This window comes from Symphalangus syndactylus, chromosome 8 (assembly GCF_028878055.3).
Source record: "Symphalangus syndactylus isolate Jambi chromosome 8, NHGRI_mSymSyn1-v2.1_pri, whole genome shotgun sequence".
Lineage (NCBI taxonomy): Eukaryota > Metazoa > Chordata > Mammalia > Primates > Hylobatidae > Symphalangus > Symphalangus syndactylus.
In genome coordinates, this window is record NC_072430.2 from 26,269,723 (window position 1) to 26,296,742 (window position 27,020).

At 41.8% G+C, this 27,020-nt stretch overlaps 2 protein-coding genes across 5 annotated transcripts in view; one reads left to right on the top strand and one right to left on the bottom strand.

Moving 5' to 3' along the window:
- TTC7B (tetratricopeptide repeat domain 7B) overlaps nt 1-27,020 on the top strand; it is a 278,705-nt gene that overhangs the window by 43,151 nt on the left and 208,534 nt on the right. The window lies entirely within an intron of this gene.
- LOC129487539 (small ribosomal subunit protein uS13-like) lies at nt 5,081-5,615 on the bottom strand. Its single transcript, XM_055288438.2, has one exon. The coding sequence runs from the start codon at nt 5,576-5,578 to the stop codon at nt 5,120-5,122; it is 459 nt and encodes a 152-aa protein (XP_055144413.1). The 5' UTR covers nt 5,579-5,615; the 3' UTR covers nt 5,081-5,119.

Here is a 27,020-nt window from a genome sequence, read left to right on the forward strand (position 1 = left end):
CACACACACACACACAGTATATATATTTACTATTTTTGTCTACAATTGAGATTATGCTTTATATACTATTTTATATTCTTTTTTCACTCTGTGTGTGTGTGTGTACAATTTTTTTTCCATGTCATTAGATATTTTTGAGAACATAATTTGTAAAGGCTGCACAGTGGTGTGCCTTATGGATTTTTTCCTTTTTTTGAGATGGGGTCTTGCTTTGTCACCCAGGTTGGAGTGCAATGGCGCAATCTCAGCTCACTGCAACCTCCATCCCCTGCATCGGGCTTAAGAGATCCTCCTGCCTCAGCCCCCACAAGTAGCTGAGACTACAGGCATGCGCCACGACACCTGGTTAATTTTTGTATTTTTTGTAGAGATGGGGTTTGGACACGCTGCCCAGGCTGGTCTTGAACTCCTGGGCTTAAGCGAGCCTCCCCCCTTGACTTCTCAAAGTGCTGGGATTACAGACGTGAGCCACGGTGCCAGGCCTATGAATATTTTTTAAATAGCTGCCCATGAAACATCTAAGTCATTTCAGTTTTCATATTATAAATATACTCTATAGCTTTTTTCCCTAGTTTATTTTATTTTGGTAAAACACATATAACAAAATTTCCCATCTTCGTCATTTTTAAGTGCACTGTTCAGTGGGATTAAATGTATTCTTCACATTGCTGTGTAACTGTCACCACCATCCGTCTCCAGAACTCTTTCCCTTTTAAAAACTCATGAAACAATAACTCCCCATTCCCCTCCCACCCCCAGCCACTGGCAGACACCATTCTACTTTCTGTCTGTCTGATTTTGCCTACTCTAGGTACCTCATATAAGTGGAGTCATGTGGTATTTGCCTTTTTGTGATTGGCTTACATTTCACTTAACATAATGTCCTCAAGGTTCATCCATGTTGTAACGTGTCAGAATTTTCTTTCGTCTGCAGGCAGAATAATACTCTATTGTGTGCACATACCACGTTTTGACTCAATTTGTGACCTAACACATGGTCTGTCCTGGAAAATGTCCCATGCATACTTGAGAAGAAAATTGGGTAGAGTGACTGTTTATGTCTCTTAGGTCTAGTTGGTTTGTTCTGTTTTAAGTCCTCTATGTCCTTACTTCTGTCTGGTTGTTCTTTTATTTATTTGAGTTTTGAGACGGAGTTTCACTCTTGTTGCCCAGGCTGGAGTGCAATGGCACGATCTCGGCTCACCGCAACCTCTGCCTCCTGAGTTCAAGCGATTCTCCTGCCTCAGCCTCCCGAGTAGCTGGGATTACAGGCATGTGCCACCACGCCCAGCTAATTTTGTGTTTTTAGTAGAGACAGGGTTTCTCCATGTTGGTCAGGCTGGTCTTGAACTCCCGACCTCAGGTGATCTGCCTGCCTCAGCCTCCTAAAGTGCTGGGATTACAGGCATGAGCCACCGCGCCTGGCCTGGTTGTTCTATTCATTCTTAAGAGAGGGTTATTGAAGTTTCCAACTACTATTATAGAATTCTCTGTTTCTCCCTTCAATTCAATGTACGAAGTTTTTGCTTCATGTATTTTGATGGTCTGTAATTACATGTGTAAATGTTTATAATTGTTGTATCTTCTTACTATATTGACTCTTTATTAATATATAACATCCTTCTTTGTCTCTTATTTGTTTTCTTATTTTTAGAGATGGAGTCTCATTCTGTCGCCCAGGCTGGAGTGCAGTGGTGCTATCATAGCTCACTATAACTTTGAACTCCTGAGCTCAAGAGATCTCCTGCTTCAGCCTCCCGAGTAGCTGGAACTACAGATGTGTACCATCATACCCCTGCTAATTTTTTTATTTTTTGTAGAGACGGGGTCTCACTATGTTGCCCAGGATGGTCTCAAACTCCTCATATCAAATGACTCTTCTGCCTCAGTCTCCTGGATAGCTGAGATTACAGGAGCATGCCACCACATCCAATGCCTTTTTTTATTTAAAGTCTATTTTGTTGGATATTAGTATAGCCATCCCTGCTTTCTTGGTTACTATTTGCATGAATATCTTTTTGTTTGTTTGTTTTGAGACAAAGTCTCGCTCTGTCATCCAGGCTGCAGCACAGTGGTGTGATTACAGCTCACTGCAGCCTCAACCTCCTGAGTTCAAGTGATCCTCTTGCCTCAGCCTCCCGAGTAGCTGGGACTAAAGACTCATGCCACCATGTCTGGCTAATTTTTAAATTTTATTTTGTAGAGATGAAGTCTTACTGTGTTGCTCAGGCTGGTCTTGAATTCCTGGGCTTAAGCAATCCTCCCACCTCAGCCTCCCTGAGTGCTAGGATCAGAAATGTGAGCCACTTTGTCCAGTCGGAATATCTTTTTCCATTCTTTCACTTTCAGTGTATTTATGTCTGTGGATCCAGAGTCTCTTGTAGACAGCATATAGCTGGATCTTTTTTTAAAATCCATTCTGTCAATCTCCATCTTTTGATTGGAGAGTTTAATCCATTTCCATTTAAAGTAGGTACTGATAAGGGACTTACTTCTGTAATTTGCTATATTTTCTACATGCCTTATAGCTTTTTTGTCCCTTGCTTTCTGCATTATTGTCTTTTTTGTTAGTTGATTTTTTTTGTAGTGAAATATTTAAATTTCTTTCTCGTTTCCTTTTGTGTATATTTGCTAGCTATTTTCTTTGTGGTTACCATGAAGATTCCATTTAATATCATAAAGTTTAACACTCTAACTTAAATGTATACCAGCTTGACTAACATACAAAGACTCCATTCCTGTAAAGCTCTATCCCCACCCCTTTCTGTTACCGATGTCACAAAATTATATCTTTATACATTATATGCCCCAAAACATAAGCTAATAATTCTTTTAAGTGCATTGTCTCTTAAATTTTATAGGAAACAAAACATGGAATTACAAGCCAAAGTTATAATAATACTAGTTTTTGAGTAATAATTTAAAAATATATTAGTCTCTTAAGTCATGCAGAGAATAAAAAGTGGAGTTACAAACTGTTGTTACAATAATACTAGTTTTATAATTGCTAATGTATTCACTTTTATTGAGATCCTTAGTTCTTTATATAGCTTAGAGTTATTGCTTAGTGTCCTTTCATTTCACCTTGCACGGCTTCTGTGAGCATTTCTTGCAGGGCAGTTCTAGCGGGTAAAAAAAACTCCTCAGCTTTTGTGTTTACTTGGGAATTTCTTAATTTATCTCTCACTTTTGAAGGATAGCTTTGGCAGATATGGGATTCTTGGTTGATATGCTTTGATCTGTGTCCCCATCCAGATCTCATTTTAAATTGTAATACCCATGTGTTGAGGGAGGGATCTGTATTCCCCATGTATCAAGGGAGGGAGGTGATTTGTTCATGGGTGCGGTTTTCCCCATGCTGTTCTCCTGAAAGTGAGTGAGTTATCATGTGATCTGATGGTTTTGTAAGTGTTTGAAGTTTCTCCTTCACTCTCTCTCTCTCTCTGTCTCTCCCACTGCCTTGTAAAGAAGGTGGCTGCATCCCCTTCCACCGTGATTGTAAGTCTCCTGAGGCCTCCCCAGCTATGTGGAACTGTGAGTCAATTAATCCTCTTTCCTTTATAAATTACACAGGCTCAAGGAAGTTCTTTATAGCAGTGAAAATGGACTAATACATTGGTTAAGAGTCTGTTTCTTTGAGCACTTTGAATATATCAGCCTATTGCAATCTGGCCTCCTATGTTTCTGATGAGAAATCTGCTGATGATTTTATTGAGGATCCCTTGTATGTGACAAGTTGCTTCTTGTTGCTTTTAAGATTCTCCCTTTGTCCTTCAAAAGTTTTATTATGATGTGCCTTGGTATGGATCTTTCTCAGTTCATTTTATTTGGAGTTTGTTGAGCTTCTTGGATGTTTATATTCTGGAGCTGAAAAAGTATAATAAATGATAATTGTACTTTTCACTTAATATCTTTCACCAAATTTCAAAAGTTTCCAGTCATTATTTCTTCAAATATCCTCTCTGCTCCTTTCTCTCCCTCTTTTCCTTCTATAATTCCCACAATGCATATGTTCTCTTGATGGTGTTCCACATGTTTCTTAGGCTCTGTTCACTTTTCTTCAATGTTTTTTTCTGTTTGTTCTTCAGTGTCTTAGTTATTTTTGTGCTGCTGTCATATAACACAAGAAACTGGGTAGCTTATAAAGAAAAGAATTTATTTCTCACATTCCTGGAGGCTAGAAAGTCCAATATGAAGGTTCTAGCATCTGGCAAGGGTCTTCTTGGCTTATCTTCCCATGGTGGAAGGTGAGAGGGTGAGAGAAAGAAGGAAAAGGGGGCTGGACTTCCTCTCTTATAATGAATCTACTCCCAAGATAATGGCATTAATCACTCACTCTGTCTTCATGGTATGGTCACCTCTCATTAGGCCCTACCTCCCAACACTGTTGCAATGGGGATTAAGTCTTGAATACATCCTTTTAATGGGACGCATTCAAACCATAGCACTTATTCTCAATAATTTCTATTGTCAGGCCGGGCGCGGTGGCTCACGCTTGTAATCCCAGCACTTTGGGAGGCCGAGGCGGGCGGATCACGAGGTCAGGAGATCGAGACCATGGTGAAACCCCGTCTCTACTAAAAATACAAAAAATTAGCCGGGCGTGGTGGCGGGCGCCTGTAGTCCCAGCTACTCGGAGAGGCTGAGGCAGGAGAATGGCATGAACCCGGGAGGCGGAGTTTGCAGTGAGCCGAGATTGTGCCACTGCACTCCAGCCTGGGTGACAGAGCAAGACTCCGTCTCAAAAAAAAAAAAAAAAAAAAAAAAATAATTTCTATTGTCCTGTCTTCAAGTTTACTGCCTGCTCAAGTTTGCTTTTGAGGCCCTCTAGTGAATTTTTCATTTCACTTATTGTACTTTTTCAGCTCTAGAATTTCACTTCTATTTTTTATTGAGACACGGTCTTGCTCTGTCACCCAGGCTTGAATGCTGTGGCACTATCACAGCTCACTGTAACCTTGAGCTCCTGGCCTCAAGTGTTGCTCCTGCCTCAGCCTCCCAAAGTGCTGCAGTTACAGGTGTGAGCTACTGCACCCAGCCCAGAATTTCTTTTCTTTCTTTCTTTCTTTTTTTTTGGGGGGGTATATAAACTATTTATTAACAGACAAGGCCTACAGACTTATTTCTTCTTGGACACACCCACAGTGCAGCCGCGGTGGCCAGTGGTCTTGGTGTGCTGACTTTGGACATGAAGGCCCCAGGAGTGGCGCAGCCCTCTATGGGCCCGAATCTTCTTCAGTCGCTCTAGGTCTTCATGGAGCTTGTTGTCCAGACCATTGGCTAGGACCTGGCTATATTTTCCATCCTTTACATCCTTCTGTGTGTTCAAGAACCAGTCTGGGATCTTGTACTGGCGTGGATTCTGCATAATGGTGATCACACGTTCCACCTCATCCTCAGTGAGTTCTCCCGCCCTCTTGGTGCAGTCAATGTCTGCTTTCCTCAACACCACATGAACATGTCTTTGGCCCACACCCTTAATGGCAGTGATGGCAAAGGCTGTTTTCCACTGCCCATCAATGTTGGTGTTGAGTAGTCGCAAAATATGCTGGAACTTTCCAGGGATCACTAGAGACATGGAGGCAGCACAAGAGGCGGCGTGTAGGCCTCCCGTCCAGCATTTCTTATTGGTTTCTTTTTAGGTTTTCTATGTCCTTTTTGACATTTCAATTTTGTTCATACATCATTTTCTTGACTTTCACCACATCTTCCTTTAGTCCCTTGAGCATCTTTAAAATGGGTGTTTCTTTGTCTGGTAGATCTGCCATCAGGTCTTTTTCAAGGACAGTTTCAGTTGATACATACTTTTCCTCTGAATGGGCTGTTCTTTCCACTTTTGTCTGTGTGCCTTCTGATTTTTTTTTTTTTTGATGTTGTTGAAAAATAGACATTTGAATCTAATAATGTGGTAACTCTGGGAATAGGATTCTCCCCATTCTCAGGGTTTGCTGTTTTTGTTTATTTAAAAAAAAATATTGTAGGCTGTCTTTGTGCCAAGGATCAGCCTGGAGTATACATTTGAGGGTCTTCTTAGGTCTTCTCTGAGTCTGTGCCTTTCCATGGGCATGCATGGTCAACCATCTAATTTTCCCCATGTATGTAGTTGCCTTTGAATGCTCTAGTCTCGAATGTCTGGCTCTCAAAAGGGAGAAAGAGAAAAATGAGGCTGGGGGGAAGGGCACTGGCCCTTTAAATCCTCTAGCTGTCACTTCTGTTGGTGTGTGTGGGGTGGCTTGCAATAATGTAGGGAGGTGCAGCAACAATGGCTACTGCCTCTTGTCTGCACCCCTGTGATCAGAAGCAGCAGTCAGTGATCAGAACACAGATACTCAACATTTGGAGGACAGGGTGCTCTTTGCCCACCCTAGCTCCTGCAAGCTTCATATTTGCTTCTCTAGGAACGTGTTCACAGCTTCTACTATGCTAAAAGCTGAAATTAACTGCAATTTACCATCAAGCTTTCCCCTGGAAATTGTAAGCCTTCAAGAGACCCTGGAGTTCCAAAATAGTTATATTGAACAGATTGTGCCAGTACAGTAGTTGTCTATGTGGGAAGATAGATTCCTGGTGCTTCATAGTCCACCATCTTCCCGGAATTCTGTTTATAGCTTTTTTAAATAACAGACTTATTGATATATAACTCATATACCATACAATTCGACCCTTTAAAGTGTACAATTCAGTGGTTTTTAGTATATTCAGAGTTGTGCAACCATCACCATAATCAATTTCAGAAAATTTTTATTACTCCAAAAAAGAAACCTTTACCCATTAGCAGTCATTTCCCATTTCCTGAACCCCCACCCCAACTCTATAGCCCTAGTCAACCACTAATCTATACCCTGTCTCTATAGATTTGCCTAGTCTAGACATTTTGTATAAATGAAGTCATGCATTTGACTTTTTGTATCTGGCTTCTTTCATTTAGCATAATGTTTTAAAGGTCCTTATATGTTGCTGCATGTGTCATTTCCTTTTGTGGCTGAATATTACATTGTATGGATATACCATTTTGCATATTTTGTTAATCCATTCATCAGTTGGTGGACAGCAGGTTGTTTCTATTATTTGACTATTAATAATGCTGCTATGAACATTTGTGTACAAGTTTTTTGGTGAACATAATCCCATCCAAAACATTTTGGGTTTTCATTTTTCTTGGATATATACTTAGGGGTGGGATTATTGGATTACATGGTAACTCTGAGTGTAAGTTTTTGAGGAACTGCAAGCTGTTTTCTAAAGCAGCTCACCTGCATGAAGGTTCTAATTGCTTCACATCCTCATCAACACTTGTTGTTATCTGTCTTTTTGATTATAGCCATCCTAGAGAGTATGAAATGGTATCTCATTGTGGTTTTTATTTGCATTTCCCTAATGATAAGTGGTATTAAGCAATTTTTCATGTGCTTATTGGCCATTTGTATATCTTCTTTGGAGAAATATCTATTCAGATTCTTTGCCCATTTTTAATTGGGTTTTTTGTCTTTCTATTATTGAGTTGTAGTAGTTCTTTATATATCCTAAATACAATTTCTTTTACAGATATATGGTTTGTAAATATTTTCTCCAATTTTGTGGGTTGTCTTTCACTTTCTAAGTGATGTCCTTTGAAATGCAAACATTTTTCATTTTGATTAAGTCCAGTTCGTTTTCTTTCTTTTATTATTTTTGTCCTTTTGGTTTTATATCTAAGAAACCATTGCCTAATCAAGTTTATGAAGATTTACTTTTGTGTTTTCTTCTATGAGTTTTATAGTTTTTACTCTTAAATTTAGGTGTCTGATCCATTTTGAGTTAATTTTTGTTTATTTTTGTGAGGTCAGCATCCAACTTCATTCTTTTTGTATGTGGATCTTCAGTTGTTTCAGCACAATTCGTTGAAAATACTGTTCTTTCTCCATTGAATTGTCTTGGCATCCTTGTTGAAAATTAGTTGAGCATATATGTAAGTGTTTATTTCTGGACTCTCTGTTCTATTCCACTGGTCTGTATGTCTGTCCTTATGCCAGTACCACACTGTCTTTATTACTGTAGCTTTGTAGTAAGTTTTGAGTTTGGGGAGTGTGTTTTCTAACTTTGTTCTTATTTTTCAAGATTTTTTTGGCTTACATTTCATATAAATTTTAGGGTCAGGTTGTAAATTAGTGTAAGAAATAATACTTGATAGGGATTGTGTTGAATCTGTAGATCGATTTGGGAAGTATTGCTGTCTTAACAATATCAGATCTTCCAATCTATGAACATGGGATGTCTTCTTTAATTTCTTTCAAAAATGTATTGTAGATTTTTTTGGCATTCAAGTCTTACATTCCTTTTGTTAAATTTATTCTAAGTGTTCTTTTTTATGTTATTATAAGTGAAACTATTTTTTAAATTTCACTTTCAGATTGCTCATTACTAAGGTATAGAAATACAGCTCATTTTTGTTTATTAATCTTGTATCCTTTAACCCTGCTGAACTCATTTATTAGCTATTATATTGTTTTCGTGGATTCTTTAGGGCTTTAAAATATATAAGATCATGGCATTTGCAAATAAAGATAATTTTACATTTTCCTTTCCAATCTGGATGACTTTGTTGCTTTGTATTGCCTAATTGTGCTGGCTAGTATCTCCAGTACAATGTTGATTAGAAATGACCAGAGTGGACATCCTTATTTTAGGGGGAAAGCTTTCAATTTTTCACCACTAAGATGTTAGCAGTGGCATTTTCATAGATAGCCTTTATCAACTTGAAGAAGCTCTTTTCTATTTTTAGTTTGTTGAGTGTTTTTATCATTTAGGGTGTTAGACACTGTCTAATTTTTTTATTGCATTGTTCATGTAATTTTTGTGCTTTATTTTTTAATTATGGCATTTTACATTGAATGATTTTCATATATTAAACCAACCTTGCATTCCTGAATTAGATCCCGTTTGGTCATGGTATATGATTTTTTAATACATTGCTAGGTTCTATATGCTAATATTTTGTAGGGCATTTTAATACTATATTCATAATAGATATTGGTGGTATTCTTGTGATGCCTTTGGTTTTGGTGTCAATGTTATGCTGGTGTCATAGGATGAGTTGTGAAGTGTTCCCTCCTTTTCTGCTTTTTGGAGGAGTTTGTGAAGAATTGGTGGTAGTTCTTTAAGTATTTGGTACAGTTCCCCAAGGAAGCCATCTGAGCCTGGGCTTTTCTTTGTAGAAGTTGTTTGATTGCTAATTCAATCTCTAGTTACCCTGTTGTTTTAATAGATTTTAATAGCCTTTACTTGCTCTCCCTGTTCTTTTGTATGGTATGTTTTCATTGGAGCCCTTAGCCTCTTGATCATGGCAAACAACCCTGATCCAAAAGTAGTTATCTTTAGTTATTTCCCAGTTTCAGGGGTGATGACTTTGAGGAGTAGTCTCTATTCTGTTCTATAACAATAATTTGAGTAGGAGCCCATCTCATATTATAGAGCAAACCCGATACATGTCATAGTCAAGGGAAGCAATACTTCCTATATTTGCAATTGATTGACAAAATCAGCCTGGTGGATAAGTCCTATTTTTTCTGCCAGGAAACTGCCAGCCCCTGCCAAGTTTTAAGCAGGAGGAATGACTTAAGTTTTTAAGCAAGAAAGATCTTTCTGGCATAGAGTGGAGAATAGATTAGAAAGAATTAAAGATTCTTGTGAAGGAGACTGGTTAAGGGGGTTAGTTGGATTTGGGCCCTTTCTCTGTTCTGTATTTCAGTGGGCTGAATTCTGCAGGCTTTTACCCAGGTGCCCAAGTCAGTGGTTTCTGCCTGGGTTTGGTCAAGCAGAGGCACTGGTAGGAAATTGGAAGAGAGAGATAAGCCAGGGTATTTCTCTCTGCCTCAGGCAGCACCTTTGCCAGCAATGGTGTCTCTTCAGTTGTCCTAGCTCCTGTCAGATGAAACCTTTCTCTGTAGTTTTAGTGCCCATTAGGGAGCTTCCTCTGGGTTTTGGCTCTCTAGGGCCCCAGCTTCTGGGCTCTTAAGACTCTACCTCCTCCCCATGTTCTTTCCAGGCCTAGGGATGTTAGTGGCTTCCTGCTATTTCAGAATTCTGGGGTACAAAACCATCCTGTTTGGCCTCTTGCCTGTTTCATCTTCTATGCAGACAATTCCATACATTCAATTCCCTTTATTTGAAAGAACTAGAATGTTTTCATTATCCTAACTGGATCCTGACAGATATCAGAGGTATTGCAAAAGCCTAGATTCCAAGTACAAAGGGCTGAACCAAGGCAGGGGCAGGCAAGTCGGAATCCAGAGTCATTTGAAAGAGAAGCAGTAGGCCAGAGAGATAGGCTGTGTGTGTTGGGAGTTGGTATGGGAAGGTGGTTGAGGGAGGAATCCAGATGACAGTGAAATTTTTAGCTTAGCTCACTGGGCAGGTAATAATGTTGTCAAACCAAGTGAAGACTGCAGGAGTGTAATTGCCCATTGCATTCTTCCTGCCCACTGCACAGATAAAACCAACTCACTGAGACCATGGCATTGCAATAAAGAGTTTAATTGACATGAGGCTGGCTATGCCACATGGGTGATGGAGTTATTAATCAAATCAATCTCTGAAAATTCAGAGGCTAGAGTTTTTCAAGGATAGTTTGGCAGGCAAGGGAATGGGTGCTGCTGATTGGTTGGGGATGCAATCATAGGGGTGTGGAAAATGGTCTTCATGTGCTGAGTCTGCTTCTGGGTGGGGCCACAAGGCATGGCCCTGTGGTGGATCTGGTGGGGCTGTTGGTTGTCAGAAATGCAAAAACCTGAAGAGATACCTCAAAAGGCCAATCTTAGGTTCTACTGTGGTGATGTTATCTGCAGGAGTAATTGGGGAAGTTGCAAATCTTGTGACCTTTGGAACAATGGCTGGTAATCACTTATGCCTTAGCAGAATTCAGGCTCTCTCATCCTCCTAACCTGGTGGTCTTTCATTAGCTTGACAGAGGCAGTTGAGTTTTGGGGAAGTGCTATTATCATTTAAACTATAAACTAAATATCTCCTAAAGTTAGCTTGACCTAAGCCCAGGAATACCAATGTTTGGGGGTTAATGGTAAGATAGGGGTTGGTTAGATCAGATTTCTTTCACTGTCATAATTTTCTCACTGTTACAATTTTTGCAAAGGCGATTTCAGGAGAAGGAGCCCATTTTCCTTGGAGGGTAGAGGGAAGATACTGGATTGGTTGAACATGGTGAAATCTCTTTGTCCACAAGAGGGTGCTATCCTGGGGAAGCATTGGAATTCTTGGCTAGTGCTCAGCATAAAGATTTCCAGGCTATTGGCTTGTTGGTCAGGATTCAGGAATAGGTCTGTGTATAGGTGCAGGACTTGGTTAAAACCCAGGAGCGGCTGAAGCTCGTTTGGAGGGCATGGCTAGAGGCTGGGCCCTGCAAGGCCCCAGCAAGTAACAAGACAGCTCCACCTATAAGCAGAATGCCCCCCAGGGCTCTGGGCTAGTGAAGGGGTGGAGGGATGCCGATGACACAGAGTTCTCCCTTGGGGTTTACAATGCCTGAAATACATGAGCATTTGGACATTTGTGCCGGATTTACATTCTCAGTTAAGGTGATGTTAAAATGTGGTGAAGAGTGTAAATAGTGGCCTGAGTGTCAGGACAAGCCAGTGTGAGGTTTAAGTGTACCATGTTGAGATAATCAGGAGCTAATTATCTTGAAAAAAGAGTCATCCTCTCCCTTATTGCTTGAATCTCGAGTTCAAGTCGTCCTGTTAACCCTGGCAGGTCTAGGTATGGCATGCACCTCTCCGGACTGTGGAGGATATGTCCTAGTCTTGGCAGGCTGGCTGCATGTCCTGCTGTGTCCCACCCATCCTCTGCTCCAGGCTGCCTGCCTCCTTGCCCACCTGCCCTCACCCCTGCCAGGCCAACCCCCCACCTCTGTTTATCTTCTCCATCCAACTGGGAGTCATCTCTAACCTGTGCTGAGTCCGCCCTTGGTGACACCCGTTGTTGCATACAGACCTCTCCAGCCCCGTTTGTCCACACCAATCTCTCCATCTTCTTATTCCACCTCTATTTATAGCTAGTACCATCTAATTTGGCATTCAGATTTTAATTATTTCACATCTGCCATTTGCCTCTCTCAAACTAGACTGTATAATTAATTAATTCATTAAATCAGCAAATATGTGAGTGCTTATTCTGGGTTGGGTGTTGAGGCTGTGTCATATCTAAGCTGCCTGCTTTATCTCCCTGTATTTGCGCCAGGGACAACAGTGCCTGCTGCACAGGGTGCCTGTGACGGGGCCATTCTTTAACATTTTGCCCTGGCATCCAGGGGCACACTATTGAAGATAAACTCTAGCTGAATAACACACAAGGTGCCTAGGCAAAAGGGCATCCTTCTCAGTATATTCTGAGATCCACTCCATTTCAGGTGAAAATAGATTTTGGTTTGGCCCTGATATAAAAACAAATACTCTTGTGTCTAATGCCTCTTCTGCCTACACTCACCGACGAGCTGGTTCATATCAATTTGTCAACTTTAAAGCTGTTTGGCTCTCAAGGGACTGCCTCCCACTGCTCATTTCCTCTGACAGCAGGTGACTCTCTGGGCCTCCTTAATGCAGTTTTCGCCTCTGTAATGTGTGGTGGTGGCCGCTGTAGTTTTTATTCTTAGGGTTTGGGTGCTTACTTCTAGGATCTCCTTGGGGCCTAGACTGCTACAAAGCTAGTGAGGTTGTAAGACATCACCTAGGCCAGACTCGTGTTTTATATTTTAAAACTCCTAGTACGGTGCTTGTTCCGTCACCACCCATCCCTTGGCTTCCATCGTTTCCAAACCATGTCTGGTGTTCATTTTCTTCTCCCAAATGTTCGTGATGCTTTGGGAATGCAAAAAGCATCCATATTTGGAAAGCTGAGAACTCTCTCGGGGGCGGGAGCAGAACACAGATTGTTCTGTGTAGAAGGAGAGAGTCATGTGCGGCTCAGAGTGTGGCTCTCCGGAGTGGGTCGGAGTGGGGCAGAAGAGCAGGAAGGAAGCTGGGGCTGGCCTGGCTGGGCCTTCCTTGAAGCAGGCAGAGGCAGGCAGCTGCCCTGCAGGGCCCACCGCAGTCTCTCAAGACAGAGGAACGGTTCGTTGAGTGCCTACTGTGTGCCAGGTTCTGGAATTGTAAAAATATAATACATTATTAATAATGACTACAGCATTAAAATAATTCCTTGTAGACACTGTTCTAAGCACTTGTCCCTTAGCTCCCTTTATCCTCACAACAACTCTAGAGCTAGAGACAGGAATAGAGCCCCCATTTGAGAGGGGGAGTGAGGGGTGCCTGCTTCCTGGACTGGGGCTGGCAGGTCGTTTGGGGAGGGGCTTCCAGGTGCAGATTCCGCCAAGTCCGGACTGAAGGAGGACACGTCGATCCTGGTGTGCTGGGAGGTGCCTTAGTTTGCGTTTAGCGGCCTGTGAACGAGTCTTGGGACCTCTAAAAGCTGACTCAGGGCCACATCAGCTAGGACTCGCTGCTAGCTGCCGCCCAAGAGCGTCCCGCAGCCCCTCGGCAGCCGCCGCCAGGGGTCGCGGGAGCCGCGTTCTAGCGCAGTAGCGCGCCACAGTCGCGCATGCGCGGAGCTGCTCTGGGCGTCCTCGGCCGGGTAGGGCTTGGGACCGTGCCCCCGCCCCGCCCAGCCCGCCTCCCTTCGCCTCGCGTTTCGTCCCGCCCCGCCCACTGCTCTCCCCGACCCCGCCCCGCCCCACACTCTTGCCCCGTCTCACCCCGCCCCTCCTCGCGCTCTCGCCCCGCCCCGCCCCGCCCCGCCCCGCCGTCCTGGAGCCCCTGCCCTGCATCCTGCGCAGGTACCGCCGCAGGACTGCAGGACTGGTTCCTGCCGCGGCCACCGGGACAGTGGTCCCCCAAGGCCGGCTGACCATTTGAAGCCCCTGAACTTGGGTTGATTCCACGATTCGACTCGAGTTCAGGGATGGAGAAGAAAGGCAAACTTGCCAACTCTCTTGATTAACCTCGCATTAGTGAGCCTCCTTAGGGACTCACCAAGCCGAGCTCTCTGGGAGGCGTTCACACCCACAGGCCCTGGCTGTTCCCAGACGGCAGCTGAGCCTTCACCGATGTGCCCCTTTATTGTTTTCTGAGACCATATCTATAGAGACTCTCGTAGAAGCTGACAGCATTTAATGCGTTAAACATTCAATGCGTGGGTGTTTACAAACAGAAAGGATGTAAAGGTGTGTTTCCTGCTTTAGCAGGAATTGAAGTACGTCCTAGTTTTCGTGGACCGAAAATTCCTGGTCATAAGGACTATAGAAGCCCAAAGAGGATTTTCCTGGAGTGTTCCTTGAGAGATTCATGTCTTCAAGTGAGATCTAATCCCAGCCTTTATGAATTGGATATTTGCTAATGACCATGATCTTCTAGGTGGCGTCCTAGAGCCGTAGGACAGACAAGTGACCACTGACATTGCCTTTTCCCCGGCAGAAAAAGTCTCCAGTCTATTGGGAGCTGTGTGGCAACTGCTGTGGACCTGCTGTGATAGTAAGCTCGTTGGATCAGGATTTGCCCACGTGACCTTGGGCAAATCATCTCTGAGCTTGAATCTCCTCATTTGCAAAGAGAGGACAGGAGAGAAGACAGAGCTCAATCTTTTTTCCTTGAGAATCTGCCTTTCTTTTCTTTCTTTCTTTTTTTAGAGACAGGGTCCTGCCCTGTCACCCAGGCTGGAGTGCGGTAGTGCGATCATAGCTCCCTGCAGCCCCAAACTCCTGGGCTCAAATGATACTCCCACCTTGTCCTCCCAAAGTGCTGGCAATACAGATGTGAGCCACCACGCCAGGACTGCTTTTCATTTTTGGAAACATTGAGATCACTTCGGGTGCAGTGAAACAAGTAGTTTTATAGAAAAGTCCATGAGTGGAGGGAACGGGGTGGTTCAGGGGAGCTTTCCGGGGTGCTTTCTTTTGCCTGTGTAGGAAACCCAGAGATGTGGGAGTAGGGGTTGTGAGGGGGCGCTGTGGGGCCATGCCTGGTGGAGATCCACCACGTTAAGCCTTCTGCTAACTGTTTATCTCTGACTCCGTGATCTCTTCAGCCTCTTCCCATTCTGGATTCTGCTCATGGTGGGCGGCTAGATGGGTGTATTGCATGTGGCCACTCATCTCAGGTTGCTGGTCAAAGCTTCCTGTTTATATTTAGACAGTGTAAGAAGAGTAAGAACCCTTTGATTGCCACTGACCCATATTCATATTTAATGTTGCTTGTGTTAGTCGGCTCCTCATTGGTTCTCTTTTTGGAAGCAAGCAGGGACTTAGAGAGTCCAGAGGAAGCTCAGAGGGCTGGAGCTTTAGTTCAGGCTGGCTGAGGTGCTTGTTCTTAATTCTTCCGTGACACCATGTCTGTCTCAGTCACTGCATTTTTAACATTGTTTTGTAAACATCTTTCTCGGCCAGGCGCGGTGGCTCACGCCTGTAATCCCAACACTTTGGGAGGCCGAGGCAGGCAGATCACCTGAGGTCAGGAGTTTGAGACCAGCCTGGTTAACATGGTGAAACCACGTCTCTACTAAAAATACAAAAAATTAGCTGGGCGCGGTGATGCACGCCTGTAATCCCAGCTACTTGGGAGGCTGAGGTAGGAGAATCACTTGAACCCGGAAGGCGGAGGTTGCAGTGAGCTGAGATCACGCCATTGCACTCCAGCCTAGGTGACAAGACCTAAACTCCGTCTCAAACAAACAAACAAACAAAAAAAACAAAAAAAAAAAAGAAGAAAAGAAAAGAAAACATCTTTCTCTTCCACTAGAGGTGAAATTTCTCAAGGACAAGGAGATTTCTTAAGGGCAGAGTCCTGTTCTGTGAAGCCCACCCCTAGCCCAGAGTGCTGCCCGCAGTTGGTGCCTAGTGAGAATTTGTGTAATGGAGCAAGTGCAGGACTCCTGTTCACTGGCTGCTCTCACTCCTTGCTATAGTTGGGGAACCCAGAGGCTACACGTACTCATCACTGGTGTGATGAGTCCCCTCTTCTTAGGAAGGAAACTAGAACCAAGACCAAAATTACAAGGCATCATGTGTTAGTAAGGTTGTGGGTCTGTGCCAGAATGTGAACTGTGTTTGATTTTGAACGGTGGGAATATGGGTGGTTGTTATTGTCTTCTTTATGCTTTTCTGCATTTTTCAGCTACCCCTCAAAAAAATTGAGGAGGATTATCATTGTCCCAGGAAAGGCATATATTGATGAGTACTTATCGAGTATTTACTGTATGCCAGGCACTGGGGTGAGCCTTCTAACAGTCAGTTGAAACAAGTGCTATTTTCTCATTTGCTTGATGAAGAACAGAGGCTCTGTGATGTTAAGTAGCTTGCTGCAAATCACAGAGCTGGTAAATGGAGAAGCAAGGGTTTGAATCCAGGTCTGTCAGAAGCCCAGACATTTTCTTGTTTTTTTTTTTTTTTTTTTTTTTTTTTTTTTTTTTTTTTTTTAGTGACAGGGTCTTGCTCTTTTGCCCAGGCTGGAGTGCAGTGGCATGATCATGGCTCACTGTAATCTTGAACTCCTGGGCTCAAGTGATCCTCACATCTCAGCTTCTTGAGTAGCTGGGACTATATGCGTGCACTACCATGCACAGCTAATACAAAAAAAAATTATTCTTTTAAAGATGAGGTCTCACTATGTTGCCCAGGCTGGTCTCAAACTCCTGGCCCAAGTAATCCTCTTGCCTTGGCCCAAAAGCACTAGGGTTACAGGCATGAGCCACTGCGCCCAGCTCTGCATTTTCACTCTTAATATTTGACCCAGCAGTTCAGCAGTTACATAGTAGAGGTGATTTTTAGAAGAAAGATGGAAAATAATATAACAAGACAGGTTACCACGTGGTCCACCCTAGGTGTATGTCTAATTCCATCCCTAGGTATATATCTAAGAGAATTGGAAATGTGTGCCCACACAAGAGCCAATACCTCAATGCTCATAGCAGCATTCTTCATACATCCCCAAAGTGGAGACAACCCAATTGTTCATCAACTGATGAATGCATAAATAAAAAGTGGTATATCCGTATAATGGAATATTATTTGGCAATAAAAAGGAATGAAGTTTTTGTGTTAGATAGAGGTCATGGTTGTGTAATATTGTGAATGTGCTAAATGCTACTGAAGTAATCATTTTAAAATGATTAATTTTATGTTATGTGAATTTCACCTCAATTGAAATAAAAGAATGAAGTTCTGATATTTGTTATAACAGCTATGAATCTTGAAAACATTATGCTAAGTCAAAGAAGCCACATACGAAAGATCACATACTGTATTATTCCATTTATATGAACCATCCAGAAGAGGCAAATACATAGAGACAGAAAGCAGATTAGCGGTTCCCGGGGGCTGGGAGAAGGGTAGAATAGGGAGGAACTGCTGATAAAGATGGGACTTTTCAGGGGTGATGAAAATGTTCTGGAATTAGCTAGTGGCGACTGTGTGAATATACTAAAACCACCAAACTGTACACTTTTAATGGGTGAATTTTATGGTATGTGAATAGTATCTTAATCAAGCTGTTATTTAATATATACAAAAGTAATATAATAAACAAATACAATTCTTCTACTTGGAGACTTTCCAGCCTACTGTTCCTAAATTTAATAGTGAGGTAATAAATGATAATAATCAGAGTTACTGTTTTCTGTGTGTCTGCTATATGCCGGGCACTGTTCTAAACACTTAGCATTTTTGCATATAAAGCCAGCTGTGTATTAGAAAGCAAGGAGTCTGGCTTCAGATCCCACAGTCTTAGCCACTCCGCTTTACTGCTTTACATATAAAGACAGATACATCATAGAGATGAGAGTGTGAGGTAGAGGCTGAGAATGAGAACTCAGGAGTTAGGCTGTCTGGGTTGGAATCCTAGCCCTGCCGCTTATTTACCAGTTGTACACTCTTGGGTGAGTTACTTGGCAGACTAGAGCCCTAGTTTCCTTATCTCCAATGTGGAGATGATAGTAAATCCCCCCTCGTAGGGTTTCACATAGGGTTCCCTCATAGTGTTTATAGATGAATTATCGCAAACTCTGAGAACAGTATCTGGCATGTAACTAGCACCCAATACATGTTATCTTTATTGCTATTATAGGGTTACTAAATAGAGACTGAAAGAGCATAAATTCAAGTTGCAAACTCTCAGTTAGTGAGCATTTCAGGTTGACCTAGCATCTCATTTGCTCACAGAATTGTGGAGCCGGAAGAGACGTTGAAAGACCATCTGCTCTAGCAGGGGAATGTCTAATCCAAGGCTGGCGTCTTCTTCTTTTATGAGGGATGTGTGTGTGTTTGTGTGTGTATCTGTGTGCACAACCCCTAAGAAGGATATGCTGTCTCTGGCAGGAAAACAGCAATTCAGGAAAGCACCCAGAAGGGACCAACTGTGGCTCCCAGCCAAGAGACCTCCAAAAATCATAGATGCTATGGATTCACAGGGACGTCACAGACGATCCAGGCCAGCGTCCCTGTCCCTCTGCTTCCCCCCAGCATTTGGTGGTTTCCATTGGCATCTTCTCCTCCCCTCTACACCCCTGCACAGGGCCTTGTCCTCCTATTGAGCTAAGTCTATCTGACACCTGTGGGAGCCCAGCCTTTATGGAGGCAAGAACACAAGACCAGCCATCGGGGCTGCCCTTGCCAAGGGTTTGCTTTGTGTCTCTTGAATCTCTTTTCCTGAGTCTCTTTTCACCCTTGGAAATTGAGACCCTCGGACGTTGTCTTACCACCTTTGAAGGCCATACCATGGGGCTGGGTTATTAGAAACTTGCTATTATAATAAAGGCTTTCTAGTACTTTCAGTTATAAACACCCCTGTGGGTCATGTTACGGCAAAGCATCAGGGTGTACCTGTCCCAGGCCTGGCTTCCAGAGATGTGGTTAAGATAAATGAGGAAGCAGTGCCTAGAGTTGTAGTACATAGTTCATGTCATTATATTTTATAGTCTTTTCTTGCATTCCATAACTTTATAAGGAATTAATTTCCTGTCCATTTCAATGCAGTTCAAAAAAATCAAAATATTTGTTTTGGCTGTTAGTCTCTTAGACTTGTACAGCTCAAGGCAATATCTCAGTAGTTCAACCCTTCGTGACACAGACAAGGAATAGGAGGCCCAGCGATCTGGGGAATTGCCTAGGGTGATGCAGCTCTTGGTAGGAAAGAAAATCAGCGCCCTAAAGTTCTAACTTTGATTTCTTGCCTTTTCAATTTGAAATTCATTTTTGTTGTCATTGCTGTTATTGAACACTGAATAGGCTGCTGTCAACAGCTCAGTGAAACAGGAGATTGTGAGCAGCACTTTGTAGTCAGATAGACCAGGGGTCAGAACGTGGCTTTATCATTTACTAGCTGTGGAGCCCTTAATTCAGTCTTATCTATAAGGTGGTGTTAACACCTTCCTCTCAGGGTGGCTGTGGGAATTAGAAATAGTGCCTGTCATATCCTAGGCATAGTGCTGGGTGCTGAGTAGGGCTTTGATAAATCAACCTTTATTATTATTGAAACTGAAGTCTTACATACCCAGATAAGGCTCCTAGCTGAGGGATCTCAAATTTAGACAGACCTGAAAGAATTTGGGGTGCTAACCCCTCAGTGATCACTGGATTTTCAGGCAATGAGATGTGTAGCTTTCTCCATGTCCTCAGCCAAACTTCCAGAAAATCTACAGGCCTTGGGGAGAGAAAATAGCTCCCTGTCAGAGGTATTGAGCCTGAATCTTTCTTTTTTTAAATTAAATTTTTTGTAGAGATGGGGTCTCACTATGTTATGCAGGCTGGTCTCGAACTCCTGGGCTCAAGCAATGCTCCCACCTTGGCCTCCCAAAGTGCTAAGATTACAGGCATGAGCCACTGCACCTGGCCCTTAATCTTGATGTGGAAGGAAGCAAGGAGTGGAGAGTCTGGTTTGTTATACTATATTCTGTTAGTTACATCTAACTAGCTTTCCACACTCCACCCTGTGCACTCAGCAGTCCTTGTTGCCCCCCTAGGACATTACCTAGAGCAGATGCATTGGCCTCAGCTAATGGGCTCCCTTATAAGGGATGTAGATCTTATTGAGATGTTAGAACAGTTCAGAGCCTGGGCATGTTTGAGCTTTTGAAAGTATAGAGGGTCCTCAGCCTGCTTCTCAGCTAGCTGCCCAGCACCCCTCCCAGTGTGATGTCCCATTGGTCTACTGGCTTCTGTCTAGCACCTTTGCTTTCCACACTCCATCCTGTGCACTCAGCAGTCCTTGTTGCCCCCCTAGGACATTACCTAGAGCAGATGCATTGGCCTCAGCTAATGGGCTCCCTTATAAGGGGCTTCCACTTCTGACTCCTGCATAGACCTTGGGCAAGTCACTTAACTGTTCTGAGACTCTCATTCTTTTCCCATGAGATAGAGAGGAGAATAGTACCTATTGAACAGGACCAAACAGGCACATGGAAGGGGTTTGAAAGCAAGTGTAATTATAATTTTATCATCGTTAATTTATTTAAAATGTGTTACCTAGGCTGGGGCCAGTGGCTCATGTCTATAATCCCAACACTTTGGGAGGCCAAGGCAGGAGGATCTCTTGAGGTCAGGAGTTTGAGACCAGCTTGGACAACATAGTGAGACACTGTCTCTACAAAAAAAAATAAATAAATAAATAAAAATAAATAAATAAAAAGAAATAAGCAAGGTGTGGTGGCACGCACCTGTAGTCCCAGCTACTCAGGAGGCTGAGGCAGGAGGATTGCTTTGAGCCCAGGAGTTCAAGCCTGCAGTGAGCTGTGATTATGCCACTCTACTCCAGCCTGGTAGACAGAGTAAAACCCTATCTCTTAAAAATAAAGTAAAATATGTTACTCTTCTTAGAAAGGGCATTTCAGAAGTGAGTTTATCTGTGGGAACGCTCTTGTGTGGCAGGGAGATAAATTTTGGGTTGTGTGGCAATTCATTGTTCTTTAAATCACACAACTCAGTCAGCCACTTTTAGCACTCATTCTTTACAGCTGGTCATGGTTGGTGAGAAAGCGCTGAATTTCCACCCTTTTTGTACATAGCTTTAACTTTGAAGATGTAGATCTTATTGAGATGTTTACTAGGCATTGCTGTCATACCACGATTTTTCAAGTCTGCTTTTCACTTATTTTTGTCATGCGTGTCTCTGGAAAAAAGAAAATAAGTAAAAACATTATTGATGATAGCTTCCCAAATTGACAGTACATCATCTGACATTTTAATGGGGACCAATTTTGTCCATGACCTCAGGACTCTGCTTCTCAGACAGTGTTGATATGATCCTGGACACTGGAAAATTTATAGACCAGTCCAGAGGGCCTGTAAATAGCTTCTGACAGAGAACTAAATTTTCTGGAACTGAGCTGCATAGGCACAAACTCACCGTGATAAATCAAGACTCTGCCATTGCTCTGAGATGTGTCCATGGAATAAATGTGTACATGGAATAAATGCCATAGCATGTGGGAGAGGGAAAGGAATAATAATTAATTTAATACCTTAAAGGGCCTCCTGCTCGAGAATGGACTTGTTGCTAGGCATCAATTTGCCAGCTCAGACTTTGGGTGTCCACATACCTGCCTAATTAGAACATGAACCCACAGGAAACACTAGTTTCTCCTCACTGTGGAGGATTAAGTTGTGTAGCTGGTTTGAATCTTCTTACTGACCATACATGACTGTGGATTGCTGCCCTAGATGATTGGTTTTCAAGTATTTTAGAACATGATAAAATATAGACGATAGTAAAATTATGTTGAACTGGATTTGGCCTTTCTTTGATTCACTGGGCTTGGCAGGTCTCTGAGAGCCTTGGTCATTTTCATGAGCATTAGTGGTCAGAGTCCAGCCTGAAGCAGTACAAAATGCCTAAAAGTACACTCAATTTTTCCTGACCCTTTGACATACTCTGGGGAATTAGTTTTTTAAATATTAAATCCCTGATATCAACTTGCACAATATTCTTGCTTTTCATATAAGCAGAAGGCAGACTATGAAATGATCTATCTCTTTGTGTTGTTTTTGGTGGTTTTAATTTTGCACAAGTGAGCACTTAAAGCATATTTGGGAAGGTAATGCTTCCAAATCTGCAATTTGTTTTGAGTAGCTTTGGAACTATTCTGGCAAATGGTGAATTTGTTCATTTTATTGATATTCTCTTCCAATGAAAATGTCAAGAGGTTATAACAGTTCACACTAGAGAGAGGCTACTTATTGATTATTTTCAATTGCATAAACAACATTGGTGCTAAATGGAAAGAGAAGGAATATTGAGCACCTAGGCTGGAGGGCCATTGAAAGTTATTAGAACTGTATTCCTTATTTCAGAAAGTTCAGTAGAGATGTGGAGGATAAAAATAGACCTACATCAAATTTCTAGAGATGAAAACTACCATGTCTGATATGAAAAGTACACTAGATGTGATTAATGGCAGATTAGACATTGCAAAAGAAAAGATTAGTGAACTTGAAGACATAGCAATAGAAATTATCCAAAATGAAAGAAAAATTATTATTATTGGCCAGGTGCGGTGGCTCACGCCTGTAATCCCAGCACTTTGGGAGGCCGAGGCGGGTGGATCGCCTGAGGTCAGGAGTTCGAGACTAGCCTGACCAACGTGGAGAAACCCCATCTCTACTAAAAATACAAAATTAGCTGGATGTGGTGCTGCATGCCTGCAACCCCAGCTACTCGGGAGGCTGAAGCAGGAGAATTGCTTGAACCTGGGAGGTAGAGGTTGCAGTGAGCTGAGATTGTGCCATTGCACTTCAGCCTGGGCAACAAGAGCAAAACTCTGTCTCAAAAAAAAAAAAAAAAAAGACAAATTATTATTATTTTTTAAGTGGAAAGACCATAAGTGATCTATAGGACAACTTCACATGGCCTAATATGTGCGTAAAGTCTCCTAAGGAAGGAGGAGGGTGACGTAAACATTTTTGAAGATAAAATGGCTGGATGTTTTTCAAATTTTATGGAAACTATAAACCATCAGTTCCAGGAAGCTCAACATAGCCCAAGCACTTCATAATCTAAATTACTCACAACCAGTGATAAAGATAAAATCTTAAAAGCAGCCAGAAAAAAAGACATATTATATACAAATGAACAAACATAAGGGTGGTAGTAGAATTATTGTCAGAAACCATGCAAGTGAGAATACAGTGAAGCAGCACCTTTGAGAGTAATGGAGGGGGCAAAAAGCAAACTGTTAACCTGAATTCCATACTCCATAAAATTTCTCTCCCAAATTAGAGCCAAATTAAGCATTTTCAAGGCAGATAGTAGCTGAAAGAAATCAACAGGAGCAGAGCTACCCCACAAGAAATGTTGATACCAGGAGGAAATATGAATTTACTCAAAAGAACAAAGAAAGCTGGAAATTATAATTTGGTGAATATACAAGAATTTTTCCTTATGATCTAAATGTTTAAAAAATTGACTAAACAAAAATAATAACCACATAGGGTAAGGTTTTTAACCTGTGTAAAAGTAAAATGTACATAAGATAATAAAGGCTGGGAGGGGAGAAATTGAAGTATGTAATTGTAAAGGTCTTATACTATATATATGTGAAGTAGTATAATATCATTTAAAGTAGGGGCTGGGCATGGTGACTCAAGCCTGTAATCCCAGCACTTTGGGAGGCCGACATGGGCAGATAACTTGAGGTCGGGAGTTCGAGACCAGACTGGCCAACATTGTGAAACCCTGTCTCTACTAAAAAGAAAAAGATTAGCCGGGTATGGTGGTGTGCACCTGTAGTCCTAGCTACTGTGAGGCTGAGGCACGAGAATCGCCTGAACCCAGGAGGTGGAGGTTGCAGTGAGATCGCGCCACTGTACTCCAGCCTGGGTGACAGAGTGAGGCTCCATCCCAAACAAAACAAAACAAAGTAGACTATGCCAAATTAAACCTTGAAGCAATCTCTGATATGGAAAATAACAATTTTAGTGAATAAGCCAATAAGTAAAATAAAATATAAAAATGCTCAAATAGATGACAGAAAAAAAGGAGAAAAAGGAAAAATAGAACAGATGGGACAAATAAAAAATAAATAGCAAAGTGGTAGATTTAAACCTATCTGTTTAAAAAATTACATTAAATATAAATGATTTAAATACCCTATTTAAAAGGTAGAGATTGTCAGATTGGAAAATAAGCAAAACTCAACTCTGTTGGCTACAAGAAATACACTTTAAATACCAAGACACAATAGATTAAAAGTAAAGGGATGAAAAAATTTACCATGCTAACACTAATCAAATGAAGGCAGTAGTATCTATATTAATATCAGACAAAGCAGGTTTTAGAGCAATGATGTCAATCCATCAAAAGAATATAACAATTCCAAAGGTTTATGATCTTAATAACAGAGTTCTAAAATACATGAAACAAAAACTGATAGAACTTCAAGGAGAAGTAGGCAAATGCACAGTTATGCTTGGGGATTGCAATATCCATGTTTCAATAAATGATAAAGCAAGTGGACAGATGATTGGTAAGGATATAGCTGCCTTGGGACAACACAGTATACCAACTTGACCTAATTGACATTTATATGACATTCCACCCAACAACAACAGAGTCACATTCTTTTCAAATGTAACATTTACCAAGATTGACCATATACAGGGTCAGAAACAAGTTTTAACAAAATTAGGAGACTTCGAGTGTGTTCTCTGGACTGTGTCAGAGGTCCTCAAGACTACCATCAGGCATTAATATGCTGGAAAGACTTCCATAGCTTAGAAAAGCTGTTATACTCATGGTTACAGTTTATTACAGCAAATGGATACAGATTACAATCAGTAAAAGCAAAAAGGCACATAGGGCAGAATTCAGGAGACACCAGGCTCAAGCTTCCAGTTTTCTTCTCCCAGTCAAGTCCTATGGACAGTGCTTAATTCTCCCTGCAACGGAGTGTGACAGTACTTTTGAAATATTGCCAATCAAGGAAGATCACCTGAGCTACCTTGGTGCCTAGGGATTTTATTAGGGGTCAGTCACATAGGCATGGAGCACCCATGTTACTGACCTTAGTCAGTCTCCAGCCCCTGCAGAGATCAGACTGATATAGCATGGCCCTAGTCCTCTGCCATAAATAACATTGTTAGCATAAACTATCTGGTATGGCTTAAGGCCCCAAATAAACAAAGACACTTGTCAGGTAGGATATTCTGAGGGCTTAAGAGTTTTTCTCCCAGGAACTGGTAAGGGTCAGTCCTTCCTTTGGAATGTACAGGGTTTGAACATCCCAAGGCTCTAAGTCAGCCCTTTACTGCACAGATCATGATAGAACTAACCTGGAAATCAGTAAAAGAAAGATCTTTGGAAAACTCCCAAATATTTGGAAACTAAATAACACACTTCTAAAGAAGAAAGCAAAAGTTAAATTAGAAAATATTGTGAAATGCCAGGCGCAGTGGCTCACGCTTATAATCCCAGCACTTTGGGAGGCCGAGGCGGGCGGATCACGAGGTCAGGAGATCGAAACCACAGTGAAACTCCGTCTCTACTAAAAATACAAAAAATTAGCGGGGCGTGGTAGCGGGCGCCTGTAGTCCCAGCTACTCGGAGAGGCTGAGGCAGGAGAATGGCGTGAACCCGGGAGGCGGAGCTAGCAGTGAGCCGAGATTGCGCCACTGCACTCCAGCCTGGGCAACAGAGTGAGACTCCGTCTCAAAAAAAAAAAAAAAAAAAAAGAAAAAAAGAAAATATTGTGAACTGAATATCAAAATTTGTAGGATGCTGCTAAAGCAGTCCTTACGGAGAAATTGCTGACACTAAATACCTATATTAGGAAATAAAAAACGTCCAAAATTAATAATTTCCACCTCAAGAAACTAGAATAGGAAGTACAAATAAAGCCCAATGTATTCAGAAGAAAGGACATAATAAAGATCGGAGTGGAAATAAATGAAATCAAAAACAGAAGAAGGATAGAGAAAAATCAATGAAACCAAAGTCAATGAAATCAAGAAATCTTTACTGAGAATTTCAGTAAAATTGATAAACCTCTGATATCAGGAAGAAAAGATAGAAATTGCCAATTATCAGGAATGAGAGAGGTGCCATCTACTAAAGATTCTACAGGTACCAAAGGATTATAGAATATTATGGACAGCTCATATGGTATACCAATAAATTTGACAACTCAAAAGAAATAGACAAACTATTTGGAAGATATAAACTACTAAAGCTCACTCAAGAAGAAAGAGATAATCTGAATGACCCTATATCAAAGAAATAGAATTTGTAATTGAAAAGCTGCTCATAAAGAAAACTCCAGGTCCAGATGGCTTTACTGGTGAATTCTATCAAACATTTAAGGACAAAATAATATCAATTCTACACAAACACTCTCAGAAAATCGAAGGAGAGGGAATATTTCTCATTTTATGAGGATAGTATTTACCTATCCTAATATCAAAACCAGCTACGGAGGCATTTCAAGGAAACTTTAGGCAAATATTCCTCAGAAACATAAATGACAAAATTTGAGGCTGGGCACGGTGGCTCACACCTGTAATCCCAGCACTTTGGGAGGCTGAGTTGGGCAGATCACCTGAGGTCAGGAGTTCAAGACCAGACTGGCCAACATGGTGAAACCCCGTCTCTACTAAAAAAAAAGAAAAAAAAAAATTGGCCAGGTGTGATGCAATGCGCCTGTAGTCCCAGCTAGTTGGGAGGCTGAGACATGAGAATCACTTTAACTCAGGAGGTGGACGTTGCAGTGAGCCGAGGTCGCGCTGCTGCACTCCAGCCTGGGTGACAGAGTGAGACTACATCTCCAAAAAAAAAAAAAGAAAAACAAAAATTGAAGGCAAATTTTAACAAATCAAGTCCAAAAATATAAAAAAGGATAATTCATCTGGCCAAGTGATATTTTTGCCGGGAAAGGAAGGTTGGTTTAACATTTGACGATCAGTCGGTGTAACTTACCACATTTAAAAACTAAAAGTGAAAAAGCTATATGATTATCTCCATGAACATGGAGAAAGGATTTGAGCAAATCCAACATTGATTCTT